Source organism: Triturus cristatus, chromosome 12 (assembly GCF_964204655.1).
Source record: "Triturus cristatus chromosome 12, aTriCri1.1, whole genome shotgun sequence".
Lineage (NCBI taxonomy): Eukaryota > Metazoa > Chordata > Amphibia > Caudata > Salamandridae > Triturus > Triturus cristatus.
Window position 1 is genome coordinate 760,048,985 of NC_140595.1, and position 22,720 is coordinate 760,071,704.

Genomic DNA, 22,720 nt, shown 5'->3' on the forward strand with positions numbered 1-22,720 from the left:
CTGCTCTTTGTGTGTCCCTTGGGGACCACAAGGTGATGAGCTCAATCTGATCCTCTTTCAGAACCACACGCATGCCTTGTTGAAGTGAGAGGCTGGCAGGCACTGTCTCACACAGAGCTCATATCACAGATCTCATAGGTAACACACTATGGTCCAATAAATGTCCATTTACATTTGATCCACCCCATGGTAAACAATGCTGGTCCCACCCAAACTGGTTTGATGACCTATGATCCTTTTGCCACTAGAAAAGCAGATGTGAATCTTAATTCTGTTTCACATGCTCTTCATTTCGATTTGACCAGTCCTTTGAAGCTCTCTCGCCGGCTCTTAGCTCGGCGACCAGAATGCGAAACATAGGCATTTCGCCTGTAAATGAGCAACCACACACAGTGCAATTACATACATCTATAGGCATTCTTATGGTGGATCATGCAATCTCTCTCTTTTTGTGTTTTAAGAGGAATCTATGCACTTGTAAAGCAGTTAATGATCTCTCAATGCACATAATCAAAATACCAGCAGAACCTAGTAGAGAACACTTAGCAGAGAACACTATTGTCGCACATGGACAGATTATGCCTTTCATGCTCATTATTACCATCAGATTCTTAATATTATACAGGCTAGATGTTCACCACCATTGTGCCAGAGATAGCCAGAATTAAGTCAGAAATGGCCACAAGAAATCAAAAACTGGCATCACTGTGCCACTCCTAACTTTATAAATCTGACAGACACAATGACGTCAAGAATGCTCTCAATATGTCAAAAATGGGTTACGGGATAGTCACAGTGTTGCGAAACGTGGGAACGATACGCTAAGGATGACAACTATTATCCCACAGGTAGCCTGACTGTTTCCTATCTTATTGAAGAGATCACCAGAATGCTAATAAGGATGCTCACAGGTTGTCAAGGAATGGTCAGTATTTGTGAGGCATTGTAATAATATTGCTGTGAATGCCTACTAGATTTCAAAGATGAACTTGTCTTATAACAGAACAGGCGAGTTGTTGCACAGAGTTCCCACTGGGTGTCAAGAGTGGTCCTCTTATGTGTCAGTAGCAACCAGAATGGCACAAAGAATACACATCAAATGTGAAGTCCATGAGAGACAGTCAGAATGTCACAAGCAGAGTCTAATATGGTATGTCAAGGATGGGATCGATAATTGTAAGGTTAGCTGGAATGCTGCCCGTATGCCAATAACTGTGCTCTGTTATGCCAGGAATAGGCAGAATATCATTAAGAAAGTCATCATATGCCAAAGATGGGTCTCTGGTTTATCAGGGCTATTGTCAATGTCAAGAACAAGACCCAATGCAGACCAAGGACATGTGTCAGAGAAAGCAATAAAATGACAATGAATTGCCACTAAATTTCTAGAAGGGGCCTCTTTTATATCTGCAATAGTCAGAATGTTATAAAGAATATCCAATAGACTTTAAAATGGGTCTGCATTATATCAGAATGCTTGTTTCCAGTCCAGGGAGGATCTGGGCTGGCAGTTCCGCTTGGACTGTTCCCATGAGGAACAGGGCCACGACTGATTTGCATATGACTGGGTCTGAACTGGAATGGCATGGGGAGCAAAAAAAAGATGGATTTAGACCTAGATCTCTGTACTGGGGTGAATGTTCGACATTTTGCAGCATTCTGTCTATCAATTGTCCTTTTTGCATTTGTCATCCCGAGTGGGATTGGTATGCCCAGACATGGGTCCCATGCTCTTCATGCCAATGTAGTCAAGCTAGCCTGGCTAATGAGGGGTGATGCCCCGAAACTGGTCCCAGGATGCTTTTTTCCAGGTCCAGGGAGGACCTGGCTTGGCTGTTCGGGCTGGTCTGTTACCACGAGAAGCAGGGTCAAGACTAATTTGCATATGGCTGGGTCCAAACTGGGGTCGCATGGTGAGCAAAAGACTGATGGACTACACCCAGATCTGTGACTGGGGGTGAGTAGTTGAAAAGTGTCAGCACTCTGTCATTCATCTTGTTATGTCCGTCATATCAGAAATAACTAGAAAGATACCATGAATGACATTTGTATGTAAAGGATGATTTTGTGTTGGTGTGAAAGAACCAATATTTCACCCAAAATGCCCACTAGATTTCCTGATGATAATATATTGTTTTTCTGATTGCCACCAAGAATGTCAATCATATGTCAAGAATGGAGCTTCATTATGATTGAAATAGCTAGAAATGCTCATTGAAGGTAAATAATGGGACTCTGTTTTGCAGGAATAGCTCAAATATCTTCAGTAATATCCACTATATGTCAAGTATTGCTATTTCAGGCATCACAATCATGTTAAGAATGCCTATCATATGATAAGGTTGTGCGTCTGTTATGGCAGGGATAACTACAAGAACATCCATACTATGTTAGGAATGGGTCTCTATCATCCCGATGACAGCCAGAATGTCAACAAGTCTGACCTCTATGTCACAGGAATAGCAGGAATGGGTCTCAGTTATGATAAGAGTAGCCACAACAACACCTGGTAAGCCCACAATGCTCCCCTGGACTCACACGTAGCCCCCTATTGACACATAATACACAAATGTCAACATTTTATTTCTTACTTTAGGTGTTGCAGCACAAACTCATATATCGAACAAGGACAACGTTTTTATGAAGATACCCCTTTAAGAAACAAATATATTTACATAATGTATTCTCTTATTATAAGGAACACACTCTCACACCCATTCAAACACTCATGCACTCAATGTGCAACATAAACACACACATACAGCACACACTCGCTCTCTTTTTTTATCCCCCTTCTCCATCAAGTTTTGTGGGTGGAATCCGTGGTCCCTGTAGCAGGCCGTAGTTTGAGGCAGTTGCAGGGCAGGCAGAAACAACATACACTCATCCACATACACACTCACTCATACCCATCCATTCATTAGCGCGCACACATACACCCACCATTCACAAGGATATACACACATGCATTAAAAGCATGCCCGTGCACATACATTCATACATGCACACATACACCTGAAATATTTTTTTAAAGTACATGCATGGTTAGCAAGCGGCAGTTGGGAAAGCAGACCACATCGGAAGTAGCTGGATGCTTCGGGGATGGAAGACAAAACAGAATGATCCCGCCGTCTTCTTTCTTTGGCTGACCTTGTCATGGGCCAGTCAATGGAGGTTGAACTTCCCTTCCTATAAGTTCGAAGGGGTCAGTGGGAGTTGCTGACCCCACCCTACTCTATGAGAGGCATCATGAGAGACACTCAGCCCTAGGCACTTCAGGGATTAGAATGGAAGCACCCAAGTCTGAGGCTATCAGAGAGCTCCCCCTCATCAAGAGGGGGAAGCTCTCAAAGGACTTTGCCTAGCTGATGAAGTCGCGCCCTCAGGTAGTGAAATCTTCATCTCGACAAAGCTTGGCTCAGGCGTCCAGGCCCCTGCGCATGTAGAGCATGTACAGCGCCTGGGTGTCTGAGCTAACCAGAAGTAATATCTGTCAGGCTGACATTGACCCTCAGTTCCCAAAGAGTCCAAGTATAAAGTTAAAAGGTCACATTAAAAAACAATCAAACCATTGCTAGTAGGCTCCTAGTCCGTGTAAGAAAAGTACTCTGCTCTGTTTGCCTAAGTTTTAGAAACCCTTCCATAAAACCAATAGACGTTTTGCAATTTACTCCTTCTAAAAAACAATTAAATCCAACAAAAAAAACGTTCTGCCCCATGCAAACAACAGACGATAACACGTAACATGCATAAAAACATGTAGGAAGTGCCAAATGCTAGTTCCATAAAAGACAAGAGAGGAACCCAAGCACACTGGCAGAGGCTACTTATACTGTAGCAGAGAGAACCCTTTCTAGTCATTTTAGCTGCATGGCTGACAGTTTGGCCAGGGCTAGGCTGTCATAGATGTGCATTTTTACTTATTCTAAGACATTTATGAGCACAGTCACGGAAAAACTCAAATTCTGATGTTTGTCAAGAATAAAATGTTTCTTTGATTTATAATACATGTGTCTTGTTCCATTTCCGTGCCTTGTCTCTCTCAGCTTGACTCAGTAGCGATACCCCTGCTTTTCTGAGGCACCACTGCTTCTGGTACCCTCCACTGTTAAATATTACAATGCCAAGAGTGCTTGCAGCCCTTGTTGATGGGCTTGGTATGCGAGCTAGGAAAAAAGAGACTTTTTCCAACTGAGGTCAAAAAGGCTTCCTGCGCTATCAGTTTATGTGAAAAAACGTCCTGTACAGCACCATTTAGACTTCTTTTCAAACATTTCTTGGGGAGGTCCCCATTGAGCTCACTAAAAACAGAGCTAGTCTTGCTTGCTTTTTTAGCCTAATTCAAGTTAGGTAATTATTCCCCGCCACTGCTGATCTGGAGCATCACTCATAACCTTTTAAAATATATCTGGTTGTCAGTCTGATGACAGACAACTCTTCTTTCCCCCAAAATTTAAGGAAAACATATTACAATTTAAAATTCTTGACTGAACATTTGTAATGGACTTCTTGCAGATCAAGGTGCTGCTTCAGTGCGTCAAATGGTCAGGGACGTTTATCGTATTGGGGGAGAAATATGGGAGGGAGTGAAAATGAATGGCTAGAGTGAACCCATTAAAGAAGAGTGAGACGATATGGGTTTTCAGCACCTAACAGTGCAGTAGATGTTCCTTTTTATTTACCTGAAGCCGTCATAATGAAACTGCAGCCACCAATCAATTATCTGTGGAATTTTGGTGCTTCCTGAAGTGTGCGTTCCAAAATTTTAGGTGCTTTTCAGGTGTGTTTCTCGTGAGTCTGTACTGTAAGTGGACAGGTAAGAGGGGGGATTTGGGTACTGGTTGTGACCATTTGATTGATTTGGATTGCACAATATAGGATTGATGAGACTATGGGTCAGATTTATCAAGACTTAGCGCTACCGCAAAGACAGGCAAAGCGGCACAAAGCAGAATGAGCTCTTGATAGTACACTTCTTTCCACAGAAGAACTTTTTAAGCTGCAAAACTGTCCTTCTTGTAGTGTAATTAGCAATTAGTGCTACATTGTGTTAAATTGCCTCAAGACTTTGCTCCATGGGTGGTCCTTGGGCATCCCAACATTTTCACTCATGAATTTTGATGTAAACCTAGACCTACAATGATTGTCAGATCTCCCCTTGCATCAAAAAATATCACCTGCTTGAGGCAGGCACAAAGTCTGAGAAATGTTTTTATTTCTCCTTACATTACACAAATTGCAGCTTTGGTTGCTGCTCTATGTTGCCCTGTTTTTTGTTTTTTAATTTGTCCCTATTTAAGGACTAAATAAGATGCACTTGAATATATGGGATCCTTTGGTCACATAGCTAGGCTCACTCAACTAGGTTTTGGGGTTTCAAATTGAAACTTTCAATGCTTTTGCTTGAATTCTGCTTACATTATTGTTGTCCTTGGTTGCATTTTAACAGTGTGTATCCATTATTCAGTGTGTGTTTACCTCTGTATGCGGCTGCTTGCTCATTTGTCTGCAAGTGTATCGATTTATTTTCTTTAAGTATTACATTCGCCATAAAAAGGTTCTAAGCTACCTTTTGCTTTTTTGTTGCAAATCCCATTAAAAAAGAAACATTACTTAAAGGCAACAAGAGCAGATGTATAAAAAGAAAGCAATTGGCAGAAAGTTGTGAATGTTTTCGACTCTTTAATAAACAATCACGAAGTAGTTTGTGTTAAAATTCATAAAAAACTCAAAGAATCGCATTTCAAAGATCTGTCTTCCCTATCTTAAAATAAGAATGATGTGCAGCCTGTCAGTGGCCGGCCTCTCTTATATATGATCTCTTCTCTGGCAATGTGCAGCACTGGTCTTCTCAGAGGCGACCAGGCAAAGGCGTGTTCAACAGAATGTGAAAAAGATTCAATATTGCCAATCGACAAAAGAATAAAAGTGAAAGAGACCTGTTCTTACATTGTACAGTCCAAGAATAGCAGGAAAGTTAATTTTCAACAGCATTTTTAAAAAAAGCAAAAATACTTCCCAAGATAAAATGGAGCTGAAAGTTGTTTCGTATCCCGGAGGAGTGAACAAATAAAGCATTAAGGGCAACATGCATCGAAAGAAAAAACGGTCGCAAACGGGCAATTTCTCAGAATCTGCCCCTTTGCGCCTGGTATTTTTGCATTTTGGATGCATCATCCCAAATGCAAAAATCGCAATTTAGGTAATTGCTAAAATTGCGATTACTTAAATTGCGATTGCAATTAGGGAATCACAAATTGCAATTCTTTAAATGCAATGCATGAAGGAATCTCAAATAGCAATTTTGCTATTAGGGGTCGCAAATTACCATCAATTTGAACTTGATGTTAATTTGTAAAAACTAAAGTGCATTTTTTAAAGTTCCATGTTACAAACATACATGCCCTTGGGGCATGTGTGTGTGTGCAACATTTGCACACATGCACATTTCAGGGGTGCAACAGGGTGTCCTTTTGGTACCCTTGCACCCTTGAAATTGCATGCGCAATTTGCGAGTACGTACTGGTTACTCGCAAACTGCGCATGCAATTCCCATTCATTCCTATGGGCCATTTGCGAGTAGCAATTAAGGAATGTGTAGGAATCGCTATTTTTTTTTAGCGATTCCTACATGCATAGGCTTTTATGATTCCATAATTGCAATTTCTTTTTTTTTTTTTTAAGTTTAAGTTTATTGAGACCAGCAAGAAAATACAATACACAATGAAAATCCGGTCAGAGAACATGAGTACTTATGTTATGAACAATAAAGGATATTAAGCATAAAGGGTACAATAAACATGGTGACCTAGAAAAGAAAAAGGGAGAGAGAAAAAGAAAAGAGGGGGAGGGAGGGGGAGGGAGCAATAAGAATTTCGTTGGGGAGAGTTCAGAGCAATCAAGGGCAACAAAAGAGGTAAAATGAAGCATTACATTGCATGTATTGTAAAACTCTAAAACGCATATAGTGATGTAAAGGGAGGAGTACAGTATACAAGAACAATAATAAATTATTCAAACAAAAGACAACGAAATTAAATCAAGGCGGTTTGCGGACATCGTCCGATGTTCTCACAATAACAGTAATGGGAGTATTTGGGGGGGGGGGAAGCAGATAAATATGTAGTGAGAGGAAGCCATAACAAATCCCTATTAATTGCTAGTGATATAGGGGTAACATAGTTGGTGTCAAGTCTGTGATTAAAACAGATGGCGTTCCACCAGGCTCTGTAAGTGACTTTATCCGCGTGTTTCCAATTCAGGGTGATTAGATGTAAGGCTATAGCAATTAACAAATCTATTAACTGACAATGTGGTGAAGGATGAGGCCATGAGGGGGATAGGGAACCAAGGAATATATTTGAAAGGGAAAAAGGAACTTTAGTGTTAAATATCTTGTTAATTTGAGACCAAACTAAGAGCCAGAATTTAGCAATGTTAGGGCAATCAAATAGCATGTGTTTTAAGTCAGCCTTTAAACATGAGCAGGACCAGCAGTGTGATGAAGTGGTGGAAGAAAAGGAAGCCAATTGTGCGGGTGAGTATAATGCACGGTGGTATACAAAATAAAGAGTCTGAGTGGTATTGGCCGCCCGCGAAGTTTTATGAATCTTTAACCACAGCTTATCCCACAAAGGGACAGACCAGGAATGTAATAAATCTTTTTCCCATGCCAGTTCAGTCCTTGTTTTGCACCGCGTTGCCAGAGATAAGAGACCATTGTAGAGGGAAGATGCAGAAGGGGAAGCGTTTATCAATGGAAACAAAGTAGAGCAAGTTGTGGGGAGGTTTGGAGAAGGTGGGAGCGATGAGAGATATTGGTGAAGAGAGGGAAGCAGAAGGTCATATTGCTTTTTACAGGAATTAGGAAGGGCAAAGTCAGATTTGAGGACTGAGAAGGGAAGAGGTGTACCGTCCATTAAGAGTTGGGAAATCCATTTCAAGCCCTTGGAGTGCCATATCTTCCAGTAGAAAGCACGATTTTTAATACGTAGTAACTTATTATGCCAAATAGGTTGTTGAGAAAGTGAGTCACGTGAGGGATAAGAGGCTGGTAGGAGAGGAGTTAAAAGTTTTCGCGTGTGAGAGATAACAGGATGACGCAAAGAAGAAGTGTGCGCAGAGAAGGCAAGGGATTCCAAAAAGGCGAAGGGGGAAGTAAAAAACTTCTCGATGCTAAGCCAAATTGGAGGATAGGTAGGAAGGTCCGAAGAAAGCCATGAAGAGGCTTGTTTCAGGGAAAATGCGTGGTGATAAGATTTAAAGTCAGGAAACTTAAGCCCACCATTTAATTTATCTTTTTTGAGAGTAGATAAGGCTATCCGAGGGGGTTTACCTTTCCAGAGGAATTTTAGTAAAGTGCGGTCTAATATCTTAAAGTAATAATCTGGGATGTGTACAGGAATCATTGAGAGGGAATATAAAATGATGGGAGCAAGCATCATCTTAATGGAGTCTAACCTACCCCACCAAGAGAGAAAAAGAGGGTGCCACTTGGTAATAGAGTCCTTTAGCTTCTTAGTAATGTAATCAAAATTGTGTTTGAGAGTTTCGGAGATAGACGGGGAGAACCATAATCCTAAATATTTTAATTTAGAGGATTGCCAGGAAAAACCGGTATGATCAAAATAGTGTTTAAGACACAAAACATTGAGGGGTAAGACTTCACATTTATCACGATTTAGGCGGTATCCTGAGAGTTTTGAAAACGCATCTACTTGGGAAAGGAAAGGAGGAAGAGAAGTATCGGGATTGGAGCAGTATAACAGAATATCGTCTGCATAAACAGACATTTTGACTTGGAGGGTACCTAAATGGAATCCTGTAATTAGGGAGTCCTGTCTAATTTTGGTAAGGAAAGGCTCCAATGCCACTACAAATAGGAGAGGGGATAGGGGGCAACCCTGCCGTACACCTCTTGAAAGAGAAAAATAATCGGAGACCTTACCATTAGCAAAAATAGACGCTTTAGGACCAGAGTATAAGAGAGAAATAAAGGAAATTAACTTAGAGGGAAACCCTATCCATTGAAGAGCGCGGAACATAAAGTCCCAGCCAATCCTATCAAAAGCCTTTTCGGCGTCTAAAGCTATGGCAGCAAGCGGGTAGTCTAAGGAAGAGGCCTTGCTAAGAATGTTAAAAAAGACTCTAGAATTATCAGAGGATAAGCGACCTTTTACAAAGCCCGATTGTTCCGAACCAAGAAGCTCAGGTAAGATTGGGTCAATACGTAAGGCAAGAATTTTAGCAAAAATTTTATAATCCGTGTTCACTAAAGATATCGGGCGATAGTTTTTACAGAAAGAGGAATCCTTGCCTTCTTTGGGGATTAGGCAGATCATAGCATCTTGGAAGGTACCTTGAGATGATCCGTTTGCGATAAAAGAAGTAAACAAAAGAAGAAGTTGTGGGAGGAGGAGTTTCGAAAAGTGTTCATAAAATTCGATGGTAAAACCATCAGGACCAGGGGTTTTCCCTCGCCTCAAAACCGATACGGCATGAGAAATTTCTGCTAGTGTGATATCTGACTGCAGTGAATCAAAATCAATATGTTGCGAGGGAGGAGAAGGGATGGATTGGAAGTAGGAGGAAAGATCAGATTGAAGAGGTTGGGCCTCAGGGGTGTAGAGAGTTTTATAAAAGGAGACAAACTCATTTAAGATATCTTCATCCTTGAGAAGAGTGTCACCATTGGAATTCTTCAGAGACTCTATCCTAGTTCTGTCTCGCCGAGATTTTAGATAGTTGGCCAGTAGTTTCCCCATTTTATTCTGACCTCCATAGTAACGAGCACTACACTTCAGGAGATAAGAAGAAGCCGCTTCTGTGGATGCTTTGTTGAAGGTAATTTTGGCAGTGATAAGATCTTTCAAAGAAGCTTCAGAGTACGAGTGGTAGTAGGCGTATTCTAATTTTTTAATTTTGGCAAGCAATTGAGCCGATTGTTTCTCAAAAACTTTTTTCTTCCGAGAAACAAAGTTAATAATAAAGCCTCTGGCAGCTGCTTTAAAAGAATCCCAAATCATAGCAGGGGAGGAATCATGAGTAGTGTTTATGGTGAAGAATTCTGACGAAAAAGAACTGAACTGGCTGGAAAAATTAGGATCTGTAAGTAATGAATTATTAAAACGCCAACGTCCAGCACCTGGGGTGTGAGGAAGAAGGTCAAAATCAACAGAAACCGGGGCGTGGTCTGAAATTAAAATGGAGCCTATTTCTGAATGAAGTACGTGTTGCGTTAGAGGTTTACTTAAAAAGAGGTAGTCAATACGGGATTGTGATTTGTGTGGGGGGGAGAAAAAGCTATATTCACGGAGTTCAGGGTGACATAGTCTCCAGATGTCAACTAAAGACCTTTGACGGATGGTGGAAGCAAATTGTGAGTGCATTTTGTTGTTTACAAATCTGACTGGGGAATTCTTATCGAAAATGGGATCACAAACTTGATTACAATCACCCCCAAAAACAATATAATCATCTGTAAGGGAGAGCAACTTATCAGAAATATGCAACCAAAAAACATTGTCAACTGAAACTGGAGCATAAACGTTGAAGAAAACCACTGGTATTTTGTCAATAAGTAATTTAACAATTAACCAACGACCTTCAGAATCAGTTTCTTGAGAAATCACCGATACATTAAACTTTTTATGAGTAAGAATAAGAACACCATTTTTCTTACCTAAAGCTGGAGAAGAGAACACATTACCTACCCAACATCTTTTTAATTTAGATGCTTCAGCCTCAGGAAGGTGGGTTTCCTGAAGGAAAGCAACATCAGTTTTTAACTTTGCTAAGTGGGAAAGAACTCGTTGCCTTTTAATGGGATTGTTCAATCCTTTAACATTCCATGTGATAACTCTGAACTTGGCTGGATGAGATTGAATTCAAAAACCATGAACATACAATGCGATAAATAGGGTTGAGATTGGAAAGAGTAGAGAAATGAGAACTCAGAAGTGTACAAAGGAGAAGATAAGAGAGGAAGAGATTAAAAACAATGGAATTAAGAAATTCGATAAGGGATAAGGAACAGAAGCAAGGGATATGGATTTGCAAATGACCAAAGAAGGGGAGAAGGGGGTAGAAAGAGGGAGGTGAAAGCGGGAAGAAAAGAAAAGGAGAAAAGAAAAAGAAAAAGAGGAGAAGAGAAACAATGACAGAGAACAGCACAGAAAGCATAAAAGTAGAAAATGAACAAAGGGCATACTTACATGAAGAAGATCCAAGAGAACAAGGGGGAGGGGAAGAAGCCACACGAGACAGACAGCCCATCCAGGCTGACCAGACGGAGGACGAGGGGGAAAACGCCAATAAAATAGAATATCTACGGATGCGAGAGGGAACAAAAAACAAAAACGTTAAAAACTATTTAGCACAGTAAGCGATGAGGAATAGGGGAGTTAAAACAGAGCAAAACGATTAGGTACCAACTCAAATTAAATTAAGAAGACCATCCAAACTACAAAGAACACCAAAGAATACATGAGGGACGGTGATAAAGAGAAACAATGAATGAAAGAACCATAAGAAAAATCATCAGAACATCAAGTAACATTTGACGACGAGGGTCCCGAAGCTTCCATGGTCTCCGTCCTGTGAAAGTTTATGAAACTCTGTAACTGCTGCGGATCTTCATAGGATGTTGTCTTGTTATTAAACGTGACCTTAAAGAGGCAGGGGTGAAAAAGACCATAACGTGCTCCCATGGCACGAAGAGTAGGTCTCATATCAAGAAAGGCCTTACGTCTGTTGGCTGTGGACTTGGCATAATCTTGAGCGAAAAACAAAGTGGCACCGGACCAGGTGACTCGTTGAGAGGATTTGGCCGCTGATAAAACCTTTAGCAAGTCCGTGTACTCCAAAAAGTACAAAATGACACCTCTCGGCCTCTGTGAAGGAGATGCACTCGATGGAAGACGCCCTAACCTATGGGCTCGCTGAATGTTGAGAGCGGTGTCTTCTGGCATATGGAGAATCTTGGGTAGGAAAGTTTTAAAGAAAGTAGGAGGGTCCGACCCCTCTGATCCCTCCACCAGACCATAAATACGCAGGTTGTTCCGCCTATTACGGTTTTCAAGATCCTCGACTTGGCGTTGGAGGGCAGACACTTGAGATTGAAGGTGAGAGACATTGGTGTTAGTGTCCGTAAAGGAAGACATGTGACTTTCCACTGCAGTAATTCGTGTATCAAGTTGAGCCCAAGAGTCAGTGAGGACTTGTAGTTTATTATTTGTTTCCTCCATAAAGGGACGAAGGGCCCTGATTTCTTCCAGTAGTGTTTCCATAGAAATAGGCGAGGTCGATTTAGGAGGAGAAGGCGGGTTGTGCTTTAGACGTTTGGTGACAGACTTCACAGCAGGTACTGGCGAGGGAGAGGGATCCATATTCTCCGTGGGGTCTTGTGAGGATAACAGTGAATCCTCTAGTTTGGAGAAGGCAGTAAAAACTTTTGAATTTTTGATAAGGGTATACTTGGGAGTAGGGTGTTTAGCAAGTGAGCCTTTCGTTCTCCCCATAAGAGGCAAGTCCAACAGTCCAGGTGAGCGAGAGGGGCAGAGACGTGACCCAGAAGGAGAGTATCACTAGTTAAATGGTTAACATCACTGTCAGATCCAGCAAGTATCAGGAAGCCTCATTGAAGCGCGTGTTTGAACTGAGTTAGAGAAGTAGTCATTGAATTGACGTATCCGTAAAAATGAGGCAGTTCCATAAAACTATTTCAATATCTGAGACAAGAACACTCGTCAAGAACAGCCATGAATGAGGAAGAACTGTGTTATCTGAGGAGAACAGTACAGAAAAACACGCTCGTGAAGTGCGTGCATAAAATGGCGGCTGAATCGGAGAAGAAGACGCTGCACAAACTACGCACCTTTCGTATTCTCCAGAAATATGTCATTGAGATTGTCCAAAGTTGGTGAAGCGATGAAGACAAAAGCCAGAGTTGAGCAGAATAATAGCCAAAAGGGAGAAAAACCACTTTTGCAGCATGCTTCTTCAAGTCAACAGCTTACATTCTCCTCAGGCGAAAAAACAAAAATGGCGGCCGTTCCGAAAACGGGGCCTCCGAGGGAATTAAAGAGGATTAAATGCAGCTTACTGACATAGCGACTGCAAAATTCAGTGCTCCGGATGTTCAGACAGCCTGTCCTCACTTTGTGGCATCCTCGTACTCGTAATTACGAGAGAAAAAGTCGGCGTTGTCCTCCCGACTCCGGGAGCGTCAGGGAAGAGCCGCCATCTTCGTAAGGCGTTAACCACGCCCACCATAATTGCAATTTCTTAATAATCGCAATTAAGGAATCGCAAAAGCCTACCTTGATGCATGTGCTCCTTAGGGCCAGATGTACAACCCTTTCATTTAGCGCCTTTCAATTTGAGACATATTGTGAGTCGCAAATTGTGAGGCACTAAATGAAATGTACAACAGTGTTATTACACTTTTTGGGAGCCCATTGGGAATGCCAGTCATCCCAGGGATGGTGGCCTGCTGGGCTCAGCAGACCGCCATGTCTGGGACTGCTTTTTAATAAAGCAGCTTTTTTTTTTAAATGCAGTTTGTTTTCCTTAAAGGAAAACGGGATGCATTAAAAAAAAAAATATGAAACGTTTTCTTTTCATTTTTTGCAGCCAAAGGTCCCTGGGACCACTGCCTGCCCTTAAAATATATTTTTAGAGACAGTCACAAAGTGGAAGGGGTCCCCTGGGGATGCCCTTCCAAATTGCGACTGCATTACCAAGCTCTTGAAGAGGGTGGAAATTTGTGACACATAGCATTGCGGACGCAATTAGGAAGGGGATGCCCCTTCCTAATTGTGACTCACAATTCCATAATAGCGAGTCGCACATAAATTGCAACTCGCTATTTAGGAATTGTACATGTCCAACAGTGATTTTGCACATGTAAAATCAAGTCGTACTTCTGGCCCTAAGCCAGAAACACCTTTTAGGTATCAAACTTCCAGTCGTCAGGCCATGCGCCGATTAGAGGCATGTTTCAATGCCTCCTGTTTTCTGCAGGCGTGTTTCCTTTTGTGCCAACGCTGTAAAGTGAGAGGTCTTGAACATACTTTGGCAAGATGCGTCTTAATGATGTGTATAATATGTGCATTCCAAAACCCTTTCGTATACTAACATGGAAGAAGGTCTGGGTTGTACCTACGCATACAGGCAGCCCACATTTATTTTGCACATACTTACTGACAGGTCAGGCAGGTCTTTAATTATACGACTAGTCACCGTACGTTTCCTGAACTATAGAGGCTAGTGTTTCAAACTCTAAATTTGTGATTTCTTGATGTTCAGCACTGCATTTTCACCTTTCACTGCACAGTGTGAATCATTATTTTGTAGAGTTTTAAAAATTCCAAAATGTTACCTTTACATTTGCAATTCATTTTGAACCCGATGAATGAAGTTACACATCTTCCTGCACTCATGCCTAGACACTTCATTCATTTTAGCAATGGCTGCAAAATGTTGTGCTCTTGTTTCTCTTGAGTACCTATTGCCATGTACCATGCAGGGGATAAAACCTGAGTGCACATGTCTTAATAGGAAAGCAGCCAGAATGGTGCACAAAAGGAATGTTGCACATTTTCAACAAATGCTTGCTTCAGGATTTCTCTCTGAGGTTACACCAAACTATCCATTTCTCTACTAACTTATAATGGAAATACATTGACAGAGTATGTTTTCAGGTCACCCATTTTCTGACATTTGTAGACATTGTTGCAAGTCCTCCATTTACCAAAATTGATATGCAAATATGCCTGCTGTCAAATTTGCTTTCTACTATCTCCAATATTCTTTGTCAATGCATTTAGGTGCCCACCTCTGTGTGCAGTCCCAGCTGCCCTCTGGGTATGAGAAAGGCAGGCAGAGAAGGTGAACCTGCCTGCTGCTTCCAATGCGTGCCGTGTCCTCCAGGGGAAATATCCAACCAAACAGGTATGTATGCAGAACCAATCAAAAGCCTTGATACCAGCATATCATTTTGTAACTGCACCCTGCTCAGGTGACCAGATCTCATATAAAACATATGGATAAACTGATCACACAATTAATAAATGCCTAATTCACAAATTAAAAAAGAAAAACCCCATGTTACACAAATCAAACCAAGTAATTTAATTCACAGCTTTAGAAACTACTATCTAGTGCATAACATAACTGTTAGAAATGGGGTCGCCAGTAGGCAATGGTTTGCACCTTTGTCCAAGTAAGGACACTTTCTTCTAGTCAGGGTAAGGGAGTCACGCCCTTAGACAACCCCTCCTCACCCCTTCGTATCTTGGCACGAGCAAGCATGCTTATCTCAGAGGCAGTGTGTAAAGCATTTTTCCACGCATACAGTAATCAGTGAAAATACTACAATTCGACACCACACTAGTTTCCAAAAATAGGAAATCTTTATCTAAACAAAAAAGACCAAAACAACTAAAATCCACCATACATCTATCAAAATCTCACCAAAAATAGTTATTCACAAAAATAAAGTTTGTAGTAACAAAGCGCTTCACCTGGGGCTATTACGACTTCATGATAGATGAAAGTCTCAAAGTATGGCGCCAACCGCGAGGTGCGCGGTATCTGACCTGGAGTCACACGGTCCCCTAAGAACAGTACCTTGGCAAACGATGAAAACAGAGACGGTGCTCAGTGTCGGTGTGCTGATGCTTTGTTCGCGCCAGGCGGCATCTGTACTTTACAAACACAGTGGAGGTGAGGCGTTGGTTCCTTACTGCGATGCAGGGGAGGTGAGGCATCAGTTTCTTACTGTTGCCAGGGAGGTGACGTCGCGGTAACGTCGAGGCATTGGTTCCTTGCAAAAATGCAGGGTCGATAGATTCGGGAGGTCACCCACGTCAGGTATCAGCACTGCGATGATGAAGCACCGGTGTCAGTGAGGTTGGGGCTGCAGTGCGAGTGCGGGCAGTGCGCCATGAGCGTCACGAGCAGTGCCCTCGGCTCCAGTGCAGGCAGCGGCCTCGGTGATGGTGTCAAAGTCGGTGTGGTGCAGTGTCGGCAGGTGTAGGGCGTCGGTGAAAATCGGAGTGGTGCATTATGCACTTCCCGAGCGGTGCCCATGGCTTTGCTGCAGGTCGTGGCATCGCTTGCCAGCGTCAGTGTTGCTTTTTCCCTCTGTGGCAGCTGAAACAGCATTTCCAGGTGCAGGAGAACAGAGGGAATGAACTTTGACTCCCTGAGACTTCAGAATAGGAGGCAAGCTCTGCACCAAGCCCTTGGAGATCTTCTTCAAGCAGAAACACAGCACACAGCAAAGTCTTAGTCTCTCCTTGACAGAAACAGCCACTGCAGGCCAACCCCACACAGCACACAGCAAAGGGACAGTACTTCTCCTTCAATTTTCCCAGCTCTTCTTCTTGGCAGAGGTTTCTCTTGAGTCCAGAAGTAATCTAAAGTCTTAGGGTCTGGGTCGCAATATTTATACTCAGTTTCTCTTTGTTCTCTTGTGGCAGAGAGGGTCTGTGCTCAGGACAAACCATTTCTGCCCTCTCTGGCCCAGTTCTCTGGCAGGAGGTGGAGACAGCATTGTATAAGGCAGACCTGGCCTATTCATGCACAGGGAAATCCCCTCACCCTATTCTAAATGCAACCGAGGCCTATTCAGCCTAGTTCTGACTCATTCATTAAAGGCAAGACACACTTAAACCTCCACAGGGGCTGCCTGAGAGAATGCACATCCCCAGCCCCTGTCACTCCAAAGCCAAACAGTCAATCAACAAACCAGCAGAGGCACCCAGGATGGCTAAGCAAGCAAATACCAACTTTCTAAAAGTGGTATTTTCAAACACACAATGTAAAAATCATCTTTAATAAAAGATGCATTTTTATATTTCGAATTCAGGCATACTAAACTCCAACTTCCTACCTGGTCCCAATGGGAAGTTGTACTTATAAGATGTTATAAATATACTCCCATGCTATCCTATGGGACAGATAGCCTTTCCATAGGGAAAAACGAAATACACTGTATTTTGCTATCAGGACATGTCACACACACCTGCATATGTCCTACCTTCACCATATACTGCACCCTGTCCACAGGGGTACCTTGGGCCTACCTCAAGGGTCTCTTAACCATAAGAAAAGGGAGGGTTAGGTCCTAGCAAGTGGGTCCACTTGCCAGGTTGACATCGCAGTAGAAACTGGGTGCTGACACTGCAGTGGCAGGTCTGGGACCCTTCTAAAAGGCTGCTTGCATGGGTGGCACAATCAGCGCTGCAGATCCACTAGCAGCATTTGACTATCAGGCCCTGGGCACACATAGTGCACTGTACTAGGGGCTTAGTAGTAATTCAAATAAGCCAATCAAGGAAACACCAATCCATTAACACAGTTTACATGGAGAGTATATGCACTTTTGCACTGATCAGCAGTGGTTAAGTGCCCAGAGTTCTTAAAACCAACAAAAACTGGTCAGAAACAGGAGTCCAAAACGCAATAAGTCTGGGGATAGAGCCTGCTGAAAAAAGCAATGTCTAACAATAACTTTATTAAGAACATTTCTTAAAAAATAGTCTGAAATTAAAGGACAAGGTGCACAGGCATATACAGCTTGAATGGGCACTCCACTAGTTCCAGAATGACAAAATAATCTACTGACACAGAACTTTCTTCAGGAGTAAAGCTTTGCTTGTAGGAAGGGATTGGGTGATAGTGAGCGTAACTGGTTAGAAATTTTGCAAACTCCCCAAAATGTATTTGAGTTTGGGTATTCACAAGCCATTTTCCTAATCATTATTACTCTGGAAGTGATTGCTGATTTACTGCTGCAAAGGATGGGAATAAACCCCTCCCAGGATAGGAAGAGAACAACCCCAAAATTGATGTGCATGCTTTCCCTATTGAAAAAAAACCATATGCTTATGAATAAGCTCTGTTTTTTTCCAGAGGCAAAAATATATGCATCTATAGATTGTCAAAAATACATTTTCAAAACATTTCAGGAATACTCCTGAAAAGCTGCAAGGTGCACGTTTCCAGAAGGATCTTGCAAAGGTTTGTTCATTTGAAACTGCCTGGACCTGCATCATGTGAGGTGAAAAATATGTGGGTGTAGTTTACAACTCTTTTTATGAAACATACCTGGAGTAAATAGCTTTAAGATCCTACATAGGACCAAGGTTGAAGACATGGTGGTTATATAAAGAACCGATTAAATGTGGTGGTCGCAAGGGGTGATATAGGCTTGGAGAGTGCATGGGGTGTAATCACTACACATTTTACCTGTTGACAATGTACTTGCTTTCAAATGACAGTCTTATCTTTTGGTCAAGTGCCCAAGAGCAAGAAGGTGGATTTTGGGCTTTTCCAAATTACACAAAGGAGCAAATGGCTTTTAGAAGCTAAGGAGGAATGGTCCAGCTACTTCAAAGCAATGGAAACTTGAGGTGACACAAACAGACATTTATGAAGTTAGGAAATTAAAGTAAAATGGGCAATATAGCAGGTAGGGGTGTTATAGTATTTGGCTAACAGCTGTCCTGATTAGTGCCAGTAGTAAGGAATGGGCATCAACCTGGGCAATTTTAAAGAGTATGTGTAGTAAAGATGATGATCTTGTTCACAGGAGAAAATGTATGTTGAGGAAGCCTACCAGCAAGCTATTGCAGCACTAGACTAGTTTTCTGTAACAACTGAATAGCGCACAAATTGTTCCAGGACAGACCATGGTATAAATGTATTTGGGGTGAAAGTGATATGGAATGTCAGACTTGTGGGGGCCCAAGAAGCAGGCAAGTTAAATATTATGTCTTGCAGAAGTTGAGCATTGGGAATTGTAGTGCCATACATTGTGTGATGGTTTTGAGATAGTTTAATTTTAAGGAGGGAAGGAGAAGGGCATTGGTGTCTCATCGGTGTATGAATGGTGCGAAAATCTGAAGGAGGAGATGATGTGATTCAGGGAGGTAGCATAGAGATGTAGAGACAAATAAGTAGAAATCTTCGGACATCGCTTTGGGGTGCACCACCAGATAATGGAGTCATTGGTGAGGTGAATGACCACCAGAAACCAAGAACAAGCAGCAATAGAGATTCAATGAGAGCCCTTCTTATTCCAGATTTTTGTGGGTTGTTATATTATGTGAATTTGTAGAGCATGACTAATCACCCGTGAGGGTATCCAGGCACTGAGTAGGGCAGGCCTGAGGGGGGGAGGAAGAGAGAATGCCTGTTTCATTTAGAAGAACCATGTCTTCAGGTACCTTCAGAAGTCCATGTGGGAAGTAGAGGTTCTGAGATGTTTCTGAGGTCCATCCCTGTCTTGGTTGTTAGGTATGAGAAGAAACATCCTCCACTTCTGTTTTTTTAATGTGAGGGTGGTGTGCTCTAAAATGAGACGCAGATCGAAGGTGTTTGGTAGGTTAGTGGAAGTTGAGGCAGTGGTTGAATTAAGCTGGACAGGTGTTGTGGAGAGCTTTATAAGCATGAGTGAGTAGTTTGGACTTAAATCTTTACTTTACTGGGAGCCAGTGGACACTGTCAAAAGTGTGGAAAGATGAGGTTATTTTGCAGAATATTTGATATGAGTGTGGTGGCTGTGTTCTGGGTGGCTTGGAGTCAGATTAGGACATGGGCTGGAATTTTGATGTAGAGGGCATTTCTGTGATCAAGTCTACTTGTGATAAGAGTTTGGGTGACCGTTCATCTGGATTATGTGCAGTTAGAACGGACATGTAATGTGAGTGTTCACTGAATAGCAGACACTTAAGTGTTGTGTAGTTAAAGAAATAATGAAATACAAGTGGTAATTAGATTGAGAGGATAAATTCATGCTCTTTATATCCAGCAAACTATTGATTTACAGCATTCCTAGCAAAAGACAGTGTTCAAAAAGCGGTCAAAGAGGGATGAAAATCAGTCATGACACTAGACAATAGTTCTATGTGCTTTGTAGTATCTTGAAGGTAAGAGTGTCAGATCCAACTAGATTAAAGGCAAGCTGATTGGAGTGTGTGAAAGGGATCCAAACAATGGAGTCAAGTCACACAAAGTTGGAGGTATAGGTGGTGGTGAAAAGGGTGTTTAAATTAATGTCTTCCTTAAGATACCAATTTTGAGTAATACATAGGTCATAAGAAGACTGATTTTGAGTAAGGTGATGTTAGACCTGACATTTTTGGCATGATATTCCCTCAAACTGTTTTGCCTTCAATTTCTCATTTGTTTCATTTAATGAACTTGTAAGTCCTTAGTAAATGGCACCACATGTACCCTGGGTCTGTAAATTAAATGCTACTAGTGAGCAGCAGCACTCATTGAGCCACCCACTAAAGTAGCCTTATAAATGTCTCAGGCCTGCATGTCGGTTTAAGTTTTACATGTCATGACAGTGAAAAATCCCTACATTTGTTTTTCACTATTGTAAGGCCTGTCTCTTCCACAGACTAACACTGGGTTGCCCTATTGCACTTAATAAGTGCTACCTTCAGATTGGAAGCTGATAGAGATGTGTTGTTTACTTTCAAATGAATTGTAATTTAAAATCCTCTTTAACTGTAAAGTTTGATTTAAAGTTACTATTCTGAAAATGCCACTTTTAGAAAGTTGGCATTTTCTTCTCTAAACTAAATATGCCTTCATGACAGTGTCCTATGTCACATGATTGGGAATGACTTTGCTGTTGTGAGTTGTATATTGCTACCAGACTGTGAGGCAAAGGAAGCCTAGGTGTGAGGAGAGAGGCTATTCCTAAAGGATGGCTAGGGAAGAACTGTACCCTGCCCTGATTACATTTCAAAGGGCCTTGCCTACAGCACCAGCAAGGAAACCTGACACCAAGGCTGCAATTGCCTTTGTCGCCCTAGACCGTTTGGAGCCAGAACAAAGGGAAGGAGATGATCATGGGGATTACCCAATATAATGGCTGGCACAAGGTATAAAAATAGGATCCTCAGATTACTAATCAGTGGACCAATGGAGGAATCAGAAGAAGGACTGCCCAGCTACTCCAAAAACTTCCCTGCTACTGCAATGACTACCTTCTTGTCTGAAACTACCCAGAGTGACTCCAACAGTCAGTAGACCGAACTTCTGTGTGAGTTAGAGGGTCACCACAAGCTTGCAGAAGCCTCCCTGCAACTTTTCAGCTAACCAGCATGCATTGCTCCTGCCTGGACCTGCTTGAGCCTTCTGCTGGCCTCTGCTGGGTGAGTCCTGATCTCCAAGAGATGCTTCAAAGATCCTGGATCCTTGGATGGCATCAATGTGAATGCCTCCTAAAGAAAAGGTGAAAATCCTGAAGTGTGAGCTCATCGCAATCACAAAGTGACCTCTTCCAGCCAAGAATCATCTACCTGTAATGACCACCAATATGAAGCTCCAGTCGGACCTGCTCTTCACACCGACAGTAACTGTCCCCAAAGAACAACCACATTAAGCTCCAGTTATGACCAGCTGTTTGAGCTACAGCAACAATCGTCAGTTATGCTTCACTGGCTATTCACCCTGAAACCCTCCTCCTCAAGGCCTCCTTCAATAGGCCTGGTCCCTGTATCTGACCCCCTCTCCATTGCTGTTGGACTGAACTTGGGGCTCTCCCCCAATCTACTTGACCAGATAGCCACGTGTGGCATTTTCTACTTCTTGGAGATATTTTTACTAAAAACTTTAAGACTCAATATCTCTAGTTCTAATGATTACTAAGTTGATTTATTAAGATTTGATCTATTGTTCCAAATTGGTTTCAAATTTTTCTTCCATTGTGTTTATGACTGTTTGGGTGCTTCATAAATGCTTTACACATTGCCATTTACCAGAGGGTTAAGCACAGGATAATTAAGTTACCTTTGTGGTTCACCCTTACAAGGATTGTGTTTATTATTTTAGTAGGCTTCCACCCCTCTCAACTAATAATCCAATCTCTACATTTCAACTATGAGAATAGTATACTATAGGAAATTCCCACATCTGTCATAACCTTTGAATATTATTTTCAGATTTTTTGAATTGGTAGTGGAATGATTTACACTGACTCCCCCGGCAAGCCCAGAACATCTTCTAGATTGTATGCATCAGTTACAATGTCCTCTACCCATAGATCTCTGTTTACCTAGCTAACAAAGTAACAATATCTGGGGATCAAGGTCAAGTGAGGAGGTTTAATGTCCCGATATTAGAGACTAAACACTGCAGGAAGTGGAAAGCAAGAAATTTGGAACAGCATCTTCTCCCAGATCAGAACAGCATCAACTCTTTTACAATTCAGGAAATAAAGGAAAACTTACATTTTCAAGGAACATTTTCACAAATAGAAGAAATGTTCCCCCCTTTCGCTAGCTCCAACTGCTCCTCTGTCTTCTCCCCTCCAAGTGTCTTCCCATGGGTTTGCCCCTTCTAGAGTGTTCTGTTGCTAGCTAGCTAGGTTTGCACTTTAGAAATACTAAAACACACATATATAGCCTCTTCCTGCTGCTTTTCTACTGTAGCTCTCTAGGCAAATGAGGCCTATGTGATTGTGGTATTTAATGTGTTAGTGAGTCACATGACATCCAGTTATGATCAACAGGAGGGGTGAAGGCAAGTGGAGTCCAGGGGAAGACAGAAACTACAGGTCAGTGGTGCTCATGGTGCCCACAAAAGGTGCGCGTCTTAATACTAATCTTAATCCAAATCCTAGTCCTAATCACAAACCTATTGCTAATGCTGATGCTAATCCTAATCCTAATACAAATCAGTACCTCCAAAGACT

General features: G+C 42.0%; 1 protein-coding gene across 1 annotated transcript in view; it reads left to right on the top strand.

Annotated features, from left to right (window-relative positions):
• Window positions 1–22,720, top strand: part of LOC146782736 (vomeronasal type-2 receptor 26-like) — a 94,174-nt gene that overhangs the window by 42,412 nt on the left and 29,042 nt on the right. Inside the window, exon 5 of the mRNA XM_085638117.1 lies at window positions 14,829–14,952. Within this exon, the coding sequence (XP_085494243.1) occupies window positions 14,829–14,952 (124 nt within the window). The remainder of the gene's footprint in view (window positions 1–14,828; window positions 14,953–22,720) is intronic.